Source organism: Ambystoma mexicanum, chromosome 1p, assembly GCF_040938575.1.
Source record: "Ambystoma mexicanum isolate Mex_15411 chromosome 1p, UKY_AmexF1_1, whole genome shotgun sequence".
Classification (NCBI taxonomy): domain Eukaryota; kingdom Metazoa; phylum Chordata; class Amphibia; order Caudata; family Ambystomatidae; genus Ambystoma; species Ambystoma mexicanum.
The window spans coordinates 1,227,648,462-1,227,668,630 of record NC_090921.1 but is presented as its reverse complement, the minus strand read 5'-3'; the positions used below and the strand labels follow the sequence as shown (position 1 = coordinate 1,227,668,630).

Genomic DNA, 20,169 nt, shown 5'->3' with positions numbered 1-20,169 from the left:
GAACCAGAGGACCCCACAAGACCAGCTCTAGGAGCCCCAATGAAACCATGTATGTCTCAGACTACGGCATGACTCCCCGACAAACATCAAAAGGACAAATAGAAGATCTGCGTAAAAGTAATCAGATCAGCTGCCCAGAGTTCATTAATCCAATACCAGATCGATCCCAATAAATATTGCAGATAGAAAATCAAACCACCAAAAACAAACGTTTGACATTGAATCGAACCAACATGCTTTTACTCTTAAAGACAATACCTGATCTCAAAACAATCTCATCTGGAGACATCAAATTTATAATCTTCCAGGACCACACTCAACTTGACAGAGTATCACTGGAATTATGGGATCGTGTGACAATGGAAAAAAATTCTTGCACAAGCAGAAGTCCTAGATGTTCTGGGCTTCAGCTGCAACCAAACGTCATCTGAGACAACACCTGACATATCACAAAAGTGGAACAATTACACAAAGTCTTCATCTGCTAGAAACCAGGAGAGTGAACGTTCAATTCATATACGATATGATCCTTCCTATAGGGCTCCTGACCATCCTGAATCTCAAGAAATTATACCAAAAGATACTTCTTACGAACGCAACGAGAATTATCCATTCCACCGTGATTACGCTGAGGACCTAGACACTACGCGAGATATATCCCCTGTATCATAACCACTAAAAATACAAGATTTCCAGTGGTCATTATGCATTTGGAATACAAGGGGAAACTCCCACCTATTCAACTACGCAGAACCGGAATTCGAATTAACATCTATAGTGTGCCTACAAGAAACTTGGCTTACGAACCTTCCAAGCTGCAATGGCTATATTACTCTCTTGAATCCTGCAATAAAAGGTGCCTCCGGCAGACCAGCATCTGGACTGTTGACATTAATTCAAATTCGACCACAATGGTCAATTGTTGTGACCAACAACATAAATCCTTGGATACAAAATACCATCATTCGAATACAACCTTCTGGCCATAACAACCTTGACTGCCTCATATCCATCATGAACCTGTATTGGAATCCAGCATTGTTAAACGATAGCAATTTCCTAGATGGTGTGTTTCTAACTATCGATCAAACACTCATAGAACATCAACATGTGGAATTCATTATATGCGGTGACTTAAATATACACCTATATAGTAAACTAGGCCAACGGATGGAGTTCATCGATTTGTCAATGCGAGCAAGGAAATGGCACAAGGAAATTTCGATTCGTAATCTGACACAAGTAGACCAACCGAAAGATGCCACAGGGATAACCATACCGACATGGTATGGTGCTAATACGACAGAAATAATAGATTATGTATATCTGTCAACTGATCCACTGGAATCAATTACAGAGATCCAAATCAATCTATCAACAAGAAGTGATCACCAACAACTAATAGTAACTGGTTCCAGATCCACAAAACCAAAAAAAGATTGACTTCAGCATACCGACAGAAGTCGCTGGCAACAATCGCCAACTGCGAATAACTCAACATCAAATAAGAGATCACACAGACTGATTACACTTGACAACAATGCCAGATATTGACAAACTTAATTATGATACCTTTCTAATTCCCTTCCTAAAGCTGAGGAAGAACCAATCGAAACTATACAATCATTATTACGATACTGTAGTTGTGCAGAAAAAAAACAGATGCGTAAGGACATTCGCAACCTAAAACCCACAAATGGAATTTCAATTTCTGCACAAAAGAAAAAATAAAACAAAAATACACAAACTGGAGGAAATCATACCAGGCAACACTGATACAAAACGATGCAGAAACCATGATGAAAGCTTACAAGAACCACAACCCAGGACAACTGTGGAATCTGTTGAACAATAATGAAAGCAACCAACAACTCTTGATAGCAAATGTGACCAAGCAAAAATGGATAGACCACTTTGCAAATATATATAATGATCCAGATAATACCATGCCGCGAGCACTACAGACTGTAAATAAAGCATGGAATGTTCGCTACGAGAAGGAAGACCTGATCCTGATTTTTGAAAAACTGAACACCTCACGTGCCCCAGGTCCTGACGGTCTGTCCAACGCAATTCTAAAACAAAATGCGGAGCTGTGGATTCTCTTCATGATGAGACTCATAATACAATCCCTCCATCATGGAGAACAGCGATAATCGTCCCCATTTACAAACTAGGGGCGTGGGACAATCCGCAGAATTTTAGACTGATTGCACTACTAGACCCATTGGGCAAGATCTTCGCTGCATTGCTCCTCAAAAAACTTAAGGATTGGGCTAAGAAAACAAGGCGATTGGCAGCGAGACAGACAGGATTCAAAGCTGGCATTGGTACTAATATAAATCTCCTTATAATGAACTTGGTCAAATATGAAGCAATAGAAAAAAAAACACATATCTATGCTACTTTCTTGGACCTACATATGGCATTTGATTCCATACCAAGAACACGACTATGGGAAAAACTGTCGGCGTGGAATTGTCCAGTGGAGATCCTCGAGCCAATAAAACTATTATATTCTGATACAACAATACCTGTGAGACTTTCAAAGAATGGCACAACTACACCCATGATAAAAACAACGAAAGGACTAAAGCAGGGTTGTCCTCTCGCAGCCACCTTACATAATTTATACACAGCAGATTGCGAAGAACATCTTAATGACCCAGCTCTGAACCCTCCGAAACTGAACTCTGTCCCAATTCCAGCGTTATTCTACGCCGACGACATAATCCTATTAGACAAAACCATCTTGGGTCTACAACGGAGCTTACATTTTATGGGAACCTACATGTAATCCAACAACCTAAGGATCAATACGGCAAAGACTAAAATCATGCCATTAGTAAAACTTCCATTCAAGAAACATCCAGCGCTAAAATTCTCTATTGATAACATTTGTCTAGAAGAAGTATCGACCTTCAAATATCTCAGCATTATACTAAATCAATCTAAAATAGAAAAACAGTGGTTCAATAACCTGGAAATGAAAACCCAGACACCAGCCAGACAAGGCTGTGTCCTACACAGGAAATATGGCAAATGTTCCTTTAAACCTGTCATAACATTCTACATGCAGAAAGTAATCCCGGTAATTACATATGGCAGCGACGCAATGATCCACTCACAATCCAACAATTGGGCGAAACTAGAAGCTATATTCTGGAGAAAGATCTTAAGGCTCCCAGATTCTTATCCGATGGCTAGAATTCGCTATGAGGTGGCAACCCAATCCCTATCTTCGATAGTGACATGGAAACAGCTCGACCTACTAAGAAAACTTCTGACAAACGATGAAACACCAGCAACAGCAATTTTGAAAAATAATCCAACTGTTCTTCATAATACATTTTTAAGGAAATGGAAAGATCATTTGCACCAACAATTAAAGGATGAAGAACTATCACTCGAAACCCTCATGAACAGACCACAACAAAACGCGCAAAACGCAAATTAGCAGATAACGACTGGATCCAAACATGTCATGCCAAAACCCTATATTTAAGAAATCTTCAAAGTCAATTGGACATTTGAGCACTAAACGAAATTCCGAAGTACATGGAACAGTTTCCTGATAACAATATCCATACAGTGTACATGGCACTTTGATTAAACAACTTACCTACAAGAGACAAACTGGCAATGATAAGACAAATCACGAAAAAAGTGACAACTATTGTTGTTTCTGTAAAGATAGAGAAGTACCAGAAACAATTTATCATCTAGTAATGCTCTGCCCAGAATTAACGACCAAGAGACTGAATTTTGGTAACTTTTTCAAAATATCGAGTCAACAGATGGACACGGATACGCGTTGGGCTTTATTATTGAACAGACGTGAAAACAAACTAATTTTCACGATAGCTCAATACTTACAACATATCTTGGGGTTCCAGCCTGGAGTTCAACAGAAAGCCAAGTGAAGATACTGACGACTGGCCTAATTGATGCCGAAAGTGTTAACAAGAGATCTTCTTATTGGGCCTCATTCCGAGTATGGCGCTAACCAATGGCGCTATTAACGCCTTGGTTGACGCCGTACCCGGACCGGCAGCGCCTTGGTGGATGGCGGAATTACCGCCCCATTCCAAGGTTGGCGGGGCGGTAATTCCCCATTCACCAAGGCTCTTCCCCATTCCCCGTTGCCTCCGTCTCCCTGGGCCATAGGGCTCAATGGGAATGGGGAAGATGCAAATAACGGTGACCGTTCATTACGGTCACCGTTATTGGCTTGGAGGCCCCTTTTCGCCCTCGACTTTAACACCTGCTCAAAGCAGGCGTTAAGGGCGAGGGCGCAAAGGGAACTCGGAGTATGGCGGTAATGGATCACCGCCACCGGTCTGGTTACCGGTGGCCGCTACCACTTACCGCCATACTCGGAATGAGGCTTGTCTCTACATTTTTTTTTTTTTTTTTTTTTTACTCTCTCTAGCTCTCAATTGAACTGTTATATTTTATAATTTTGTGTATCACTGAGTTTTTAAAAATGAAATGAAAAGTGTGGAACAAACTAAATCATTTTAATTAAAAAAAAAATAATAATAATAATTAATTTAGAGATAAAAGGTGCCAACTCTCTGGCATCATCTTTGATTATCTTTGCTGGGCAGCTATCTCCCTGACCCATAGATGGTTTAAGGGTGGCAATGATTTTTTCAACCTCAAGGATAAAACTTGTGAGAATCTGAAACTTTGAAGAGGTTTAGCAAATGGAAGTACCCAATACAGATACCAACATTGTTGATAATGAAAGTGTCTTGCAAAATTCACGAATGGCAAATTGCTTGAAAAAAAGTTAAGAATAAATACCAAATTGCTAATAAATGCTGACAATGAAAGTGACTCATGGACATTCTGGAATGCTGTTGATAACATTTTCTCACATTGTAAGTGTGTCATTGTTTCATGGACCTATCTTTTTTGGAACAATGAAACAACATGCAGCGAGCCGCATTAGGGGAAGTGGCCCCGGCTCCTGGGAACAAAGATGAACTTTGGTCCTAACTTGATCTAGCTGTGGATTATAGTTGGTTTACAGAAGGATTTTCCAGAGCAACATATATATTAATAGATTTGTTGAAGAAAAATTGCTAATTTTAAATAAATTACAAAGTTGCCTTTAGTGTGATTTAGGAGAAATGTTGTGTTTTCCTTGCCTTAAGCGGATTTGGAATTGGAACATATGCCATTGTTACAGTAGATGCTAGTAACTGAGGGATTGGGAAAGTACTATCACTGTTACACAAGGGGACGAAGCATATGATCTCTTTTGTGTTGAGAGCTATTGCAGAGATAGAATGGAGCAATTCATGGCTGATTCTGAGGCCACAAATTCTAATTTATTTTTATGAAAAATATGGCACCATTTCGGGTGTCATACTGATGATGTGGAGCCCTGATTACTGATTTAGCTCTCAGGAAGAGGAAGGTTTTGACTTTCCACGGGAGGGAACACTGATAAATAGCTGTCTGAGTCTTCTTAGCTATGTGTGTCTTGAAGGAGAGATGTTTGGTGATGTGGAACCTGAGGGACTTGGCGCAGGAGATGTGCTCAGGCATGAAACTTTCAGCGTTCCTGGTTGATAGCCAGGTCTGTATATCTTGGTGTTCAGTGCTGTTGGTGAGGAGTCAGAATTCGGTCTTGGAGGGGATGAGCTTCAGGTATGCACTGGACATCCAATTCTGGATCAATGAGAGTCAGGTTTTGAGCCTATGGATGTCCTTGATGGAGTCAATTTTGAGGTATAGCTGTGTTCTTTTGGCATATTGGTGGATGTGGATGTTGTGTGTGGCTATAAGGGCTCCCAGCAACTCCATGTACAGATTGAAGATCACTGGGAGAGGATGGAAACCTGCAATACTCCACAGAGGACGGGTAGCTTTGCCAATCATGAAGAACAGTGTGTAACCACCAAGCTGTATTGAAGTGCTTTAACACACTATTGCTACCCTATAATACCATCCATAGAAACCATTCCAAAAGGCAACATTTGAATTAAATAAAAAGTGAAAAACAATAGCTTAAAACAGACAACATACAAACAATACAAACAGGAAAGCATATGCATACAGAGCAGCACTTGAAATATACACTGTATTGTAAAGTATAGACTAATCAGATAGTGATATCTGTCTACCAATTAGAAAAGTACACCAAATCTGTGCTGAACTGTTTTAGTCAAACAAATGAACTGATAACCCAGAGGGTTGTATCGTCGACTCAAGAACTTGAGTTTTGGGCTGGTAACATGGTCCACATTTCATCGCAAAATGGGCCCAGCCCTCCTCAGGATGAGAGAAAAACGAATATGGGCAGCAGGCAGAAGTATTTGAAACAATCCAGGATGTCTGTGGTTCCCAGCAAAAGGATGTGCTGTTGATATGGTCTCAAAATGTTGTCATTTAAGAGATGCAGTGGTTTTAGCCTATAATATTTATATAGCTTCACCACCAAATCCGGCATTGCGAATAAGCAAACCTGCGCCTGAATGTACGCCAGGTAGAGGCCTATGGGCTTAGTGAAAGAGGCTCACGGGTACAGAAGATAGCAGTCGCTCAGTAGTGCCCAGCGAATGCAGACAGCCAAGGTGTAGGACTTAAACGTGCATTAGTACACCAATGGCTTCCGTAATGGTATATTGGGCAACAAATGCGGTACGCCCGGCTACACCCCTGACAAAGCAAAAATGGAAATTACAACTGCTGCCAGCCTGCTAAATGACATAAGGGTAGGGTGACATTATAACAATAGGGAAAAGTCCAATCGCTTAAAAGCTCCACCCGCCGCCAGTCATAGGAGCCAGAAGGACTACCATAGGACAGCATATCATAAAGATTTGCAGTGGAGGGTGACTTCAGTAGAGGTTCCTTTGACCACAAAGCATGAGTTAAAGAGTCAGGAAAACCAACTAGAAAAAGCAATAACTTTCTGGGTCCCATAAAATGGGACAGAAGAACCCCCAAAAATGAAATGGCGCTCTAACACTTGTTAAGCTGTTCAACCAGAGAATAATGAACTGCAACTGAGGCTGAGTTCTCAGAAGGTTGGTAACCCAAAGAATGTAGAGCTTAACTTGAGCAAATATCAGAAAAGACACAAAAAACAAATATGTACACAATAAACAAAATCTAACATTTACTCGTATGCATTGTTAGCAAAGATGTATGTTTTTTTCTTTTTCTTTCTACCCATGATTTTATTGTGCGGATTGCCATTCTTGATGTTCTTTGATGTTGATCTTTACGTAAAAGGAGAGATGTGTTGTATTCAGTTGTCACTTTTCTTGCACATGCTGAGGGCAGTGTTCCATGTGAGAGAATAGATTTCGGGAGCTGATAAGCAAAGAAGAGAATGCGAGGGGATGCTCAGTTGAACCTTGATGTCTACAAAGCCAAATCGTTGGAGCAAGGTCTAAAGAAACTCCTGTTTAAACTGATTACAAGGTGTCAGTGAATACATCACATAGAATTACTGTGAAAAGAAAATCATTTTGGACCATAATCCATTCGTACAGATATTAGAGTGACCACCTTCTCAACCTGGTTCAAGTTGTAATACAATATTCATTATATAAAATCATCCATATAATCTCAATAAAAAAGATACAAAAACTCACAACATAATTTCAAAGAACAAGTCATTTACTATGATCAAATGAAATATACCTGTTCTCTATAATTCTTCAAAAATGTCATTTTGCCCATTTTCTGCAGACAGAGACAGCCATGCAAGCCTAGTAGGTACAGTATAATTGGTTTGTACAAAGCCATACACCCTACAGAGGCGGTCATTGTGATGACCATTGTGGTAAGCCAGAATCAGGAGATGGACAGGGAGCCATGATTTTCAGAAGTGTTATTCTCTCAGAAATGGCCTAATCTTTCTCTAACACTGTAGTACAAGCCCCACTCCATACAAACAAATCTCAAAATGGTTCTTGTCAGGGTATCAAGATGATTGAACACAAATTAAGTCGCCTGTACAGAAACCTATTCTGAATTTTTTTCTAACCCTATGACTCCAAAAGAAACTATAAAACAACCATGGCTTACTTCTGGTCCTTCCCCAATGAAAGGGGTGGCTGCTGGCTTCTGTGTTTCTTTACCATAGGGCTCTGCCTATGTCCTCAAGTCATCATTTATGACTCATGTACTGCTGGAGTGCTGTCCCAGAGCCCCAGCTAGGTCTCTCTGGTTTCTCATTTAAATGGTATTTCTCACAGTCTTTCTCTCTCTAGGCGAGACGTTCCTGTATTTTGATTCCCCAATCTGTGATCCTTTCAGTCTCATTCTTCACACACTGGGGCTTCTCGATATCCTCCCAAATCCATAACTTGTCCAAATATTGTTTTAAATTTCTTTTCACACAGAGGGGCATGTCTCTTTCTCTCGTCCCACTCTTGGGTTACACTATGTTTTCCCCTCCCTGGGACTTTCCTCTTTCTCTTCCTCACTCTTCCCAGTGTTTTGGCGCACTCTGGGCTTTGTCTCGATTTCTCTCCCTGGTCTGGGTTTTCTTGGAACTCTTCCCGCACTGAGCTTGTCTCTTTCTTTTCCCCATCACTAGGGTCTCTTGGTTCATTCTCCACACTGGGACTTGTCTTATTATCTCCCCCCACTCTTGAGCTTTGTGGATCATTCCGTGTTCCAAGGAATGTTTCTTTCACCACCCTTGGGTTTCATCAATGCTTTCCTGATGCTCTGCTTCCACACCAACAACTCTCTTTCTCCATGCATTGGGGTCTCTCAGTGTGCTCTCCCTTTGGGGCCTGCCTTTATCTATCTCCCCACCCTTGGTTTTCTCTGTTCCTTCCCTGCTCTGGAGCTACTGTTTCTCTGCTCTGCCATGCTGCCCGCCTCCCTTTCTGTTGGAGCCAATGTGTACCTGCTGGTGAAGGGTGACGTTCCTCGGGATGGCTGCTCAGTCTCTCCAGTGTTCCTTTCTCTGCAGAGACGCTGACGTGAGTCGTCGCCTGGGCTCCACTACTGCTGTTGGCTTCCCTTCTTTCCCGGTCTCTCGGGTGGAGCACTGGTAGGAAGTTCTCTTTGTGGCCTGTATTCAACTCTCTGAGGTTCTCGGCTCTTGCTTCTTGTGTGGGGCCAGATGGTTCTGGTTCCACATCCATAAGGCCTGACTGGATTTACCAGGTCCACAACGTGGTGCAGGTCTGTTTGTCTTGTGTTCTCTCTTTCCTCTGAGCCACATCCCCTGTGCTATGTAACCTTTTTAAACTATGTGGGCTATGCAAAACCTCTGTTCTGAATGGCTCCTTATATGGCATGCCTCCAAGAGGCTAGTTTTTACTTTTCCCTCCTGTTTCCCACATGGACTGAATGAATTTTGAGTCAGAAGTCAAGTTAGCCCTTATAAGGGTCACAAGGATACCATACATTTTAGTTCCGAAGTATATCATAAAGGTATTGCTGTCTGGGGGGCGGGAGGGGGTTGACTTACTTCCTTCTCTGGGAATTTTCTGTCCCCTAAGGGGGAGTCACCTCGAGAGGGATCCTGCTTACTAGGGGGTGTTAAGCGTAGCAGGCTCACCCTTGGGGAAGGTGAGAATCTCTGTGGATTTTTCACAGCCTACAAAATCTATCCAAATGGACTCGGACCACATCCTCTTCCACGGTCGTATTACACTTTGAGGGATTCTCCTCCTTGTCCACCTGAATTAGATGCTTGCACTGTTCCACACCCACATATGCTCCATGTGGGTAATTGTTGGGTATGTATACTCTGTATTTGACTAAAACACTGAGGGTTCTATCAGAATGTCTGTGTAAACCGACAGTCCATCATCCTGAGTCAAAACTTAAAACTAAAATAGAGATAAAGTAGACCTTTTTGGACTGGGGATAAAAGGTCACTTCTACGTTTTGGTTTCTTCTCATGGGAATGAATCACTTCCCTGGGTCAAAATAGTCCTCCAACAAAAAATACAAACTTCCAATACTTCTCTCTGTCAATCAAACTGCTTATCTTTTAACACTTTTTTTATCAGAAAGTCTTTTCAGCTCTGGTTACCAGGAGAATGACTCCCTTCTCCTGGTGTCTGGATTGTACAGTTCAACCCAACCAGGGGAAATGACTCCCCTCCAACCCGCCCTCACCTTGGTTACCTGGAGAATGACTCCATTCTCCTGGTATCTTGACTTCAGAGTTCGCTGCAACCAAGGGGAATGACTCCCTTGCCCTGACCTTTTTTCACCTGGTTACACATTCAACACCAGCAGGGGGAATGACTCCCTTCACTTTGGTTTTACAGTTCAACACCACCAGGGGGATGACTCAGATGCCCTGGCCTCTCTTTTACTTTGGTTTTACAGGTCAACACCACCAGGGGGAATAACTAATTTGCCCTGGCCTTACTTTGACTTTGTTTTCACAGTTCAACACTGTCAGCCTTTCACTTTGAGGGCCCCAGACCCAGGCTTCTCTGTCTCCAGTCTTAGGCAGACGTGGTTCACTCCTCTGCCAAGTACTGCCATGAGGAAGAGGGTTTGTACTTCTCTTCTCTTGTGGGTACATGTTCCACACCCGTATTTGTATCCTGCTTTGATTTGGCAGACCTGGTTCACTCTCCTGCCAGGTACTTCCATGAAGAAGATATATTGTACTATTACTTTCTTGATAGTCGGGTCCTTGACCCTTCCTTTGAGGAAAGTGGACAAGATGTTACCACTGCAATGAAGGACTTTCTTTCTCTCTTGTACTCTGATGATAGTAGTCCTCAACACTTCCTTGGTGGCTGTTGAATTTAACTGGCCAACAGTTATGAGGGACTATCCCTCTCTTGTACTATGATTGATGGTAGCGGTCCTCGACCCTTCACTGGTGGCCCGTGGATTTGACAGGCCCACTGTGATGAGGAGGAGGTGGAGTAGGTGGATTGCAGATCACCTAGCCCTACCGTGACTCCCTAGGACTTGGGCTCTTATGGGTCATAGGGCAGCAGTCTTTGCTTGCTCAAGGGGTCCTTGTGTGTCCCCTCTGGACCTCCCGTGCAACCTATTACCTTGTTTGGGGTCTTGGCACATGTGCTGGGCTTCCTGGGACAACAGACGATCAGCAGTGCTTTCCCAGCATCTTGCTTTGGCTGTGGCGATGTGACAACGTTCCCCACTGCAGCTTGCTTCTGCTTACCTTTCCTCCATCCTTCTTTGCAAGTCCGCTCCTGCAAAGCCTCTGATGGAGACACTCGGCCAACTGCCAGCATCCTCCCAGTTTCTCTGCTCAATGTTTGGTGCACCACACACCTACAGTCACTCACAAATGCTTCTTCTCTGTTGATCTTTATACTTTGTTGGCAGATAAAAGTCCTTTATCCTGTTCTTGTATTTTCCCACCGGGACACTCTAGGGCCAATTAATCCCAGTATTTCACTGGTTAGCACTCCCGCTATTCTTCCTTGTCTCAGTATTTTCTATTAGACAACAATACCTAGAGGTGTCGTTAAAATAGAAGGTACTAGAAGTGATTGGGGCTTGTTGAGGGGGGTATGTTCGGTGTACTGTCAGGTGCTACACCCTGGATGGTCGACGGTGTCCTCAGGCAGGGATCTCCCTCCCATGAGGTTCTTCCTCACAAAACCACTGTTAAGGAGACCACTGGTGAGAGGCCGCACCGCCCCAGCCTCATGAGAAGGGGCTCCCTGCTGGGGAGGAGTGACAACATCCAGCAATTCATCACACCGCTAATAGAATAAATAAGAAATAGAATTAACAAAGTGAAATATAAAGAGAGTTCCTGGAGAAAGAATATAAATCATCCATGGCAGCTGGCAGCTGTCAGTATGTCATTCACCTCCCATTTTATGGCACAGATGGAAGAAAATGTTTGACACTTACTCATTCTTTAGTAGCAATTAAAACTCTCAGCAGTCAGATGGGAGACAATACTTCTACACAATTGAGGTCCAGAAGGACGGAGTATATTTAATGGTATACCTGAGCTGGATTATGAGGGAGCTGGGGACCCTGATGAATTTAGCAGAGCTATAACTAAAATGCAAACTCACTTTGAGCGTACAAAAACACTACATTTGAAAGACATATATTCTTTCAAAGAATACAAGAGTTGAATGAACCAGTAGAAAACTACATACCAGCATTAAGAACATCGAGTGATTCATATGATTTGGGATACTGACCTCCTCATTGATAAAGATCAACTAGTCAGGTGCAGCAATAACTTCAAGGTGCAGGAACGTCTCTTAGCAAAGGATAAGTCTTTGGGTGAAGCTATATCTTTAGCACAAAGTTTCAAACAAACTTCCACATACATCAAAAAATGAAGATTGCAACAAAGGAGGATCATCAAAATGTGCCATTACAGGTAAAGAAAATAAACCCACAGTGACTTGCAGAAAATTATAATGTTTCAGGTATCAGCGAATAGCCAGTTTTGTCCAGCAAGAAATTTGTTGTGACTGAGAGTCAAAAGAAAAGGACACTTTGCCCGAACATACAGAGAAACTAGCAAACAACCAGTTCAGAGAGAACAATAAAGTCTATCGAAGAAGACTATCCAGAACAAGGTAGATACATATTTGAAATAATGTCAGCTGGTGTTAAAAGTATTGTCATAAAGGTCGTTAGCGGTTTTGTCATGAGGGATACTACATAATTTGGGTGGTATTTTAGTACCGTGGTAAAACAGTGTTAATATAGTGGTAATGTGTATTTATAGTGATGCCCTATATGATGTGACAAGACTTCTCTCCTCACTCTGTATTCTGATTAAGGTCAACTGTAAGTACAATATAGCAGACATTGTACCTGCAGGAACTTGACAGTGACCTGTCATTCCAGTCACTTATATGAAACTCGACTATTGTCTTTGACAAATCTGCTCAGCTGTCAGCATGCACAGCCGGGACATCATACTCACACAATCTTTTTATCTATAAACCCACAGTAAACAAATGACACAACCCGGTTACCGCAAATAATGTATCAAGACACACAGTGACTTTTACAATGTGCATTTATAATAGTACGTACCAATTGTAAAACAGCAACATTGAATAGCGACACAAATAGTAATATGACTATAACTCAGCAAAAATAAACATCAAGAGAGAAATTTCAACACGAGTAAACAATGTAAGTTTCACCCACTTTGACCTTGGGTCGTAAATATTTGGCAAGAGCCATGTTTAGTATAAAATACAATTTCCCCAAATGACATTTGAAAGGTACTCAATTCTTTTACATGAACATAACACTTCCCTGGCTATCGCAGAGTACATTTGCATACGTGCACCACAATTATCACAAATATACTCACATCAAATATGAGCAAGGTTATTTGTTGTCCTGCCAGCATAAAGCAGTGCCAAAACCCCTGCACTCAGGCAACCCAGATAGAAGGCCACAACCTCTCTGCGACTCGTCTTCTCAGACTGCTGCCTGTGAGAATCTTGCCTCTCCGCACTGCACAGCTCTGCTCTCTCTGCTGACAGCTGCACTCCTGGTCTCCTCTGGACAGAAAGACTCGCTCCACCTCATCCAATAATAATAAAATAATAATTTGGCATTTATATAGCGCTGCATTAGCAAGCTCTGCACATATGTTAAAGCGAGCACTCTACTCGCTGTGCCACTTGACCGGCTATATCTGTCTTCGAAATGTATATGTTAGCCCTGTCACTCAAACTACAACCTGCCCTTTCTTCTGATGTCTACATATCATCCGAGTTAATGTCTCTACATTTGCAACAACACTTCCTCTGAACAATGGAACTGTTCACCAGAGCACATACTTCTTCTGATAGTTTGTGCACAGAATCACAGCCAGCAAATTGCTTGCACGTTAAAGCAGCAAATTATTTTGACATTTCATCTGCCGCATTTTGCGCTGCTTGGTTGGGTAAATTATCAGTTACTGAGCAGTGTTAGTTGATTGTTAATTACGTTAATAGGTGTATATAGTGCAAGCTGCACAGATGATCTATTCACCGTGAAGTGAATCATTCTAGACATGCTTTGTGTGCATTCTCATTTGCTGTCTGCTTTTTGCATTCAGTTTACTGTCTCCATTGAAAGTAATGTAATTTCCTAATTACTGCCTTTCATGCAGTGTTACTACATCTCCCTTATCTCTCCCTACACAACTCCAGTATCTCTTGTCCTACATCTTCCTCCTTTTCTCCTGCTGGGAACGCCTGAGAGATCACTGCAGGAGAAACAAAAACAACCTTTTCAGAATAGAAATAAAAATTAAAATGTGTACTCCCAATTGAAGTGTCCATACTTGAAATAAATGAAATGTCCATATTTAAAATAAACACCATAGGCATTAAATCACATGCTTATCACTTATGTACATATTCCAGCTTCATAGAACAAGCAACAATTCCAACCATATGTCCATCAAGGATGTTTCAACACCAATTAATAGCATATATTTTTCAGCAATTAAAAAAAAGATCACAAAAAATACCTCATCATCCTTTGTCAATAGACCAATCTCCATGTTGGTGGAGCACAGCACCGCAAAATGCTCCATATGCAATAAATTGAAAATAAAATAAAAGTGAAGATTATGTCATTTTTAGTTCCTGGTACTCAGAATATACAGGACCACCTCCCCAGAATGTCCTGTTCATTAGTTTTTGCACTAGCACTGCACACAATGTTGTCATCAGCACAACTCCTCCAGTCCGGCACTCCATGGAATCTCCTCCAGAGACACCATTGAAGGGTCCTGATAGTTTGCTTTCTCTCGAACATGCTTGAATCACGGCTTGCAGCAGTTAGACCTCAAAAACAGGGATCCCGGCTGTTCTGGCTTCCAGGTGCTGTGTGTACCACTCCATGGTATCAAGGGCCAAGGTTAGTCCTTTATCTGGACACTAAACCAAAACCACCCTGACATCAATCTGGGATGACCTTAAAAACACTGCAGATTCTGCAGGATACGCTGCCCTAATCCTTCTTGACCTATCTGCCGCCTTCGACACAATCAACCACTCAATCCTCCTCGATCGCCTCCACTCCATAGGAATCTGTGGAAACACTCTCAAGTGGATTGCATCCTTCCTCAACAATAGGAACCAAATAACCCTACTCTCCTCCTTTGTTTCCGCCCGACCAGTCAATACCGGAGTTCCACAAGGGGCATGCCTATCAGCCCTCCTGTTCAACCTCTATATGTCCACCCTCCCACGAATAATCCGCTCGCACAATAGCCTGTGCTTCAACTATGCTGACGACACCCAACTAATCCTAAAACTCCATAACTCAATACCTAGCTGCCAGCCCAACCTTGCCGCCTGCCTCCTTGACATTGATCAATGGATGACCACAAACCACCTCCTTTTAAAACCCACCAAAACCGAAATCATGGTGTGTGGCAACAGCAAACTTCTCCTGCACCCTCTACCCTGGCCGTCATCCATGGGCAACTCCCTGACAACCTCATCCTCAGTAGAAAACCTTGGATGCAATCTTGACTCTGACCTTAACTTCTCTCACCAAGTAAACAATGTCTCTAAGTCCTGCCACTACCACCTAAAAATTCTTAGGCGCATCTTTCCATACCTCTCCTTTCCCAACAGACTTGCCGTGGTCCAATCAATTGTAATGTCAAGACTGGACTATGCTAACCCCCTCTACCTTGGAATCCAAGCATACTACCTGACTACACTACAAAGAGCACAGAATGCTGCAGCCAAACTGCTACTAGCACTTGGCCCAAGGGATCACACCTCCCCAGCTCTCAAAACTCTCCACTGGCTCCCAGTCGCTCGAAGGGTGACCTTCAAAACCCTATGCATCTCTCACCGAGCAATCCATAAAACCGGACCCCAATACCTTCAGGACAAACTAAAACCTTACCATCCATCACACACTCTAAGATCAAGCTCTGCCCGCCTCCTAGTGATACCAAAAACCAACAAAGTCAGTTTGGGTGGATCATCATTCTCAGCCTTGGCCCCCACTCTGTGGAACTCACTTCCACCCCACATCCGACTCACCGAAGACCTCATGTCCTTCCGCAAATTACTGAAAATGTGGCTATTCCCTTAAACATCAGCCCTCAGGACAAACAGTATAAACAGCCACAATAAGCAGAAACCCTAGGCTGCTGAATCGTAAAAAAAACAAAAAAACAATCCAGCATAGAGAGCCGATCGAGAAAATGAAAAACTAAAACTGCCATGTGTAATTAATACATATAAACTGAGTAGCATGAATGAAGTGGATGCAAGGGATGAAAGGGGCGCAGTGGATGAAACAGATGCAGTGAACAAAACAAATTAAGTAGATGAAACTGTGGATGCGGTTGAAACGGATGAAGTGGATGAAACAGATGAAGTGCACGGAATGGATAAAGTGGATGGAACGGATGAAGTGGATGAAACGGATGAAGTGCATGGAACGGATGAAGCGCATGGAATGGATGGAACTGGTGAAGTGGACAGAGCGAATGAAGTGGAAGGAGTGGATGAAGTGGACGGGACGGATGAAGCGGATGAAGTGGACGGGGTGGATGAAGTGGATGGGGCGGATGAAGTGGATGGGGCGGATAAAGTGGACGGGGCGGATGAAGTGGACAGAGCGGATCAAGTGTATGAAACAGATAAAATAGATGGATCAGATGAAGTATATAGAATGGATGAAGTGGATGGAACAGATGAAGTGGATGGAACGGATGAAGTGGATGGAGTGGACGAAGTGGATAGAATGGATGAAGTTGTTGGAGTGCACAAAGGGTCTGGCTCATCCTCAAAGCAAAAGTATCTACTGAAGCCATCTGCATTAGAATGCTGTGCCCCAGGTTTGTGTTGGATGTCCATGTCCAATCCCTCTAGGGATATGGCCAAACGCAACAACTTCTGATTTTCACCCTGCATAGCCATAAACCACCTCAGCGTTCTGCAGTCCATTTGGATGGTAAAATGTGACCCAAATATGTACAAGTGGATGGAGTGGATGAAGTGGATGGGATGGATGAAGTGGACGGGACGGATGAAGTGGATGGGATGGATGAAGTGGATGGGACAGGAGAAGTGGCTGGGAAAGGAGAAGTGGATGGGACGAGAGAAGTGGATGGAGTGGATGAAGTGAATGGAGTGGATGAAGTGGATGGAGCGGATGAAGTGGGTGGAGCGGATGAAGTGGACAAAGCGGACGAAGTAGACGGAGCAGATGGAGCGGATGGAGCGAATGGAGCTGATGGAGCAATTGAAGTATATAGAACGGAAGTGGCTGGAATGGATGAAGTAGATGGAGTGGATGAAGTAGATGGAGGGGATGAAGTGGATGGAGTGTATGAAGTGAGTGGAGCCGATGAAGTGGGTGGTGCGGATGAAGTGGATGGAGCAGATGAAGTGGATGGAGTGGATAAAGTGGATGGAGCGGATGAAGTAGATGGAGCGGATGAAGTGGAAGAAGTGGACCAAGTGGATGGAGCAGATGAAATAGATGGAGCAACTGAAGTATATAGAACGGAAGTGGATGGAGTGGATGAAGTGCATGGAGAGGATGAAGTGGATGAAGTAGATGGAGCGGATGAAATAGATGGAGCGGATGAAATAAATGGAGCATTTGAAGTATATAGAATGGAAGTAGATGGAGCGGATGAAGTAGATGGAGCTGATGAAGTAGATGGAGCGGATGCGGTGGATGGAGCAGATGAAATGGATGGAGCAGATGAAGTGAATGGAGCGGATGAAGTAGATGGGGCAGTTAAAGTGAATGGGACGGATGAAGGGATGCGAAAGGAGAAGTGGATGGGACAAGAGAAGTGGATGGGATGAGAGATGTGAATGGAACGGAAGAAGTGGATCTAACGGAAGAAGGGCACGGAACGGAGGAAGTGGATGGAATGGAATAAGTGGAATGAACGGAAGAAGTGGATGGAACTGAAGAAGTCGACGGAACGGAAGAATGAAATGAATGGAGCCGGAATGAAGTAAACGAACCGGGTACAGATGAAACATATGGAGCGGATGGAACGCATGGAGTGGATGGAACAGGTGGAGCAGATGGAATGGGCGGAGTAGATGGAACGGGTGGAATGGATTGAACAGACGGACTAGTTGGAACAGAAAGACTGGATGGAACGAAAGAAGTGAATGGAATGGAAGGAATTAACTGTACAGAAGGAGTAGCTGGAACGAAAGGAGTAGCTGGAGCAAAAGGAGTAGCTATAACAAAAGCAATAGATAGAACGAAGGGAGTTGATAGATCAAAGGAATAGATAGAATGAATAAAGTATGCGCACTGTGAAAGATAGCATGTCCCTCTCTTAGTTGGAATTGTAAATGATATCATGTCCCAGTCTTAGTTGGAATTGTGAATGATAGCATCTCCCACTCTTAGTTAAATTGTGAGTGATAACATGTCCCACTCTTGGTTTGAATTGTGAATTATAGCGCATGCCACACTTGGACGGAATTGTGAATGTTAGCTTGTGCCGCACTCGGACGGAATTGTGAAAAATAGCATGCACCACATTTAGACGGAATTGGGATAAATAGCATATGCCCTAATAGCCTCACTGTGTTAAAGTTGAACCTAGAAAATGTACCCTAATTGCATCACTGTGTTAAAGCTGAACTTCGAAGTGTGCCCTAATTGCATCAGTGTGCTATTTTCACAAAGAAATTGAGTATGCCCCAATAGCGTCACTGTGTTAAAGCTGAATTTAGAAATATGCCCTAATAGCGTCACTGTATTAGAGTTGAATTAAGATAGTATTCCCAACATCATTAAATGTGCCCTAATAGTGTCACTATGTTAAACGTTCAATTTAGAAGGTATTCCCAAAATCATTGAGTGTGCCTGGTCGCATACACTTTACTGATTACCACAATATCACACTAATACGCTTACTCTCTCCTATACACCACCAGTTAACTAGAACACAGCAGTACTATGACATATTTGGTAAAGCTGTTCTCATACTAACATAACTCATCAAACTACCCATCAGCCTAATAAAACACAGCTTGCTAGCACAGACCGGCTAGCTTAGGTGTCTGCTCAGGCCTAACGCAGCCAGAACTCAGTCTGGATGTCCACCCTCCAGACTGAACACATTCAATTGATCTCCTCAGCACCACACCTACCGCTAAGAAGCAGCTATCATTCAACAACCACACCGGCTGCACACATACCTGGTGCACCCACACACTTTCCGACTCTCTCCCTCTCAACTGACCTGAACTGCGGTTCCCAAGGGCATTCAACCTACCAGCGCTTTGAGATCATACCAATGGTACATAAGGCACTATACAAATGCAAAATAACATAACATAACATAACTAAACATTGGGAGGCTGGCACACACATTCTGTGGTGCTGCAACACAGTGAGGTCCCAGCAGGTGGCTGGAAGAGATGCAATTTTGGCCCAGCAGCAGAGGTCACCTACATGGGGATGGTTAGGGGACACAGCTTACCTTTGCCTTGGAACACCTGCCTTCACCTCACAACTTGAGATTTCTGGCAAGTACCACACTCCCAGTAGGGTCAATGAAATCTTCTTTCAGCATAGGAGTCCAAAGGATGATTCAAAGAAGTGGTCTGAGACCCATTCTTTTAAAGGTAAAAGCCTACCAAGGATCTGACTAAAGAAAGCCTGCTTTACGTTTCCAATCCCTACTCTTGAAAGGAGTTGACTTTGCTCTTCTAACATCACACCCAAATTACATTGCTCCAGAGGAAGTGGAATGGGCAGGAAGGAGAGAGAGCGGCAGAGAGAAACAAAATGGCAGAATCTTTATCAAACTGTACAGATGTCTCCTTGCCTACACTAACCCTGCCCCTCTACCCTTCTCAATAGAATCAAAAGTCTTTAGAAATAAAGCACCAGGGTGTGAGGCCTAGCCCTTTGTGAATTGGTGTGCCCTTTCATTCCTGCTCCCACGCCAGCTTCCAGTGGAGTGGTTGTCTCTGGAGAAAGACTCTTACCTGCCCTTATAAATGAACAAAGAGAGGAAATCTCACTGGACCCACAGGGCTCATACATGTGTGATATCAATTTAATGTGACTGGGATAACAATGAGAGATGATGACCACCATACTCGAACTCAGGTATGAATTATATTTCCATGTAGCACCAGGACAGGACAGGATCCTCACTGTATGCAGTGTCTGGAACAGGGGTGTATATCTTGAATGCACACCCTGCCTCGCAATTACTTGGCAGACACTGAA

General features: G+C 43.0%; 1 protein-coding gene across 1 annotated transcript; it reads left to right on the top strand.

Annotated features, from left to right (window-relative positions):
* Positions 1-16,952: 16,952 nt before the first annotated feature.
* LOC138538625 (uncharacterized) lies at positions 16,953-17,765 on the top strand. Its single transcript, XM_069641545.1, has one exon. The coding sequence runs from the start codon at positions 16,953-16,955 to the stop codon at positions 17,763-17,765; it is 813 nt and encodes a 270-aa protein (XP_069497646.1).
* Positions 17,766-20,169: the final 2,404 nt, after the last annotated feature.

Bases quoted from the DNA above. Each gene is read 5' to 3' on its own strand.
- LOC138538625 (XM_069641545.1), top strand. From the start codon at position 16,953: ATGGATGAAGTGGACGGGACGGATGAAGTGGATGGGATGGATGAAGTG.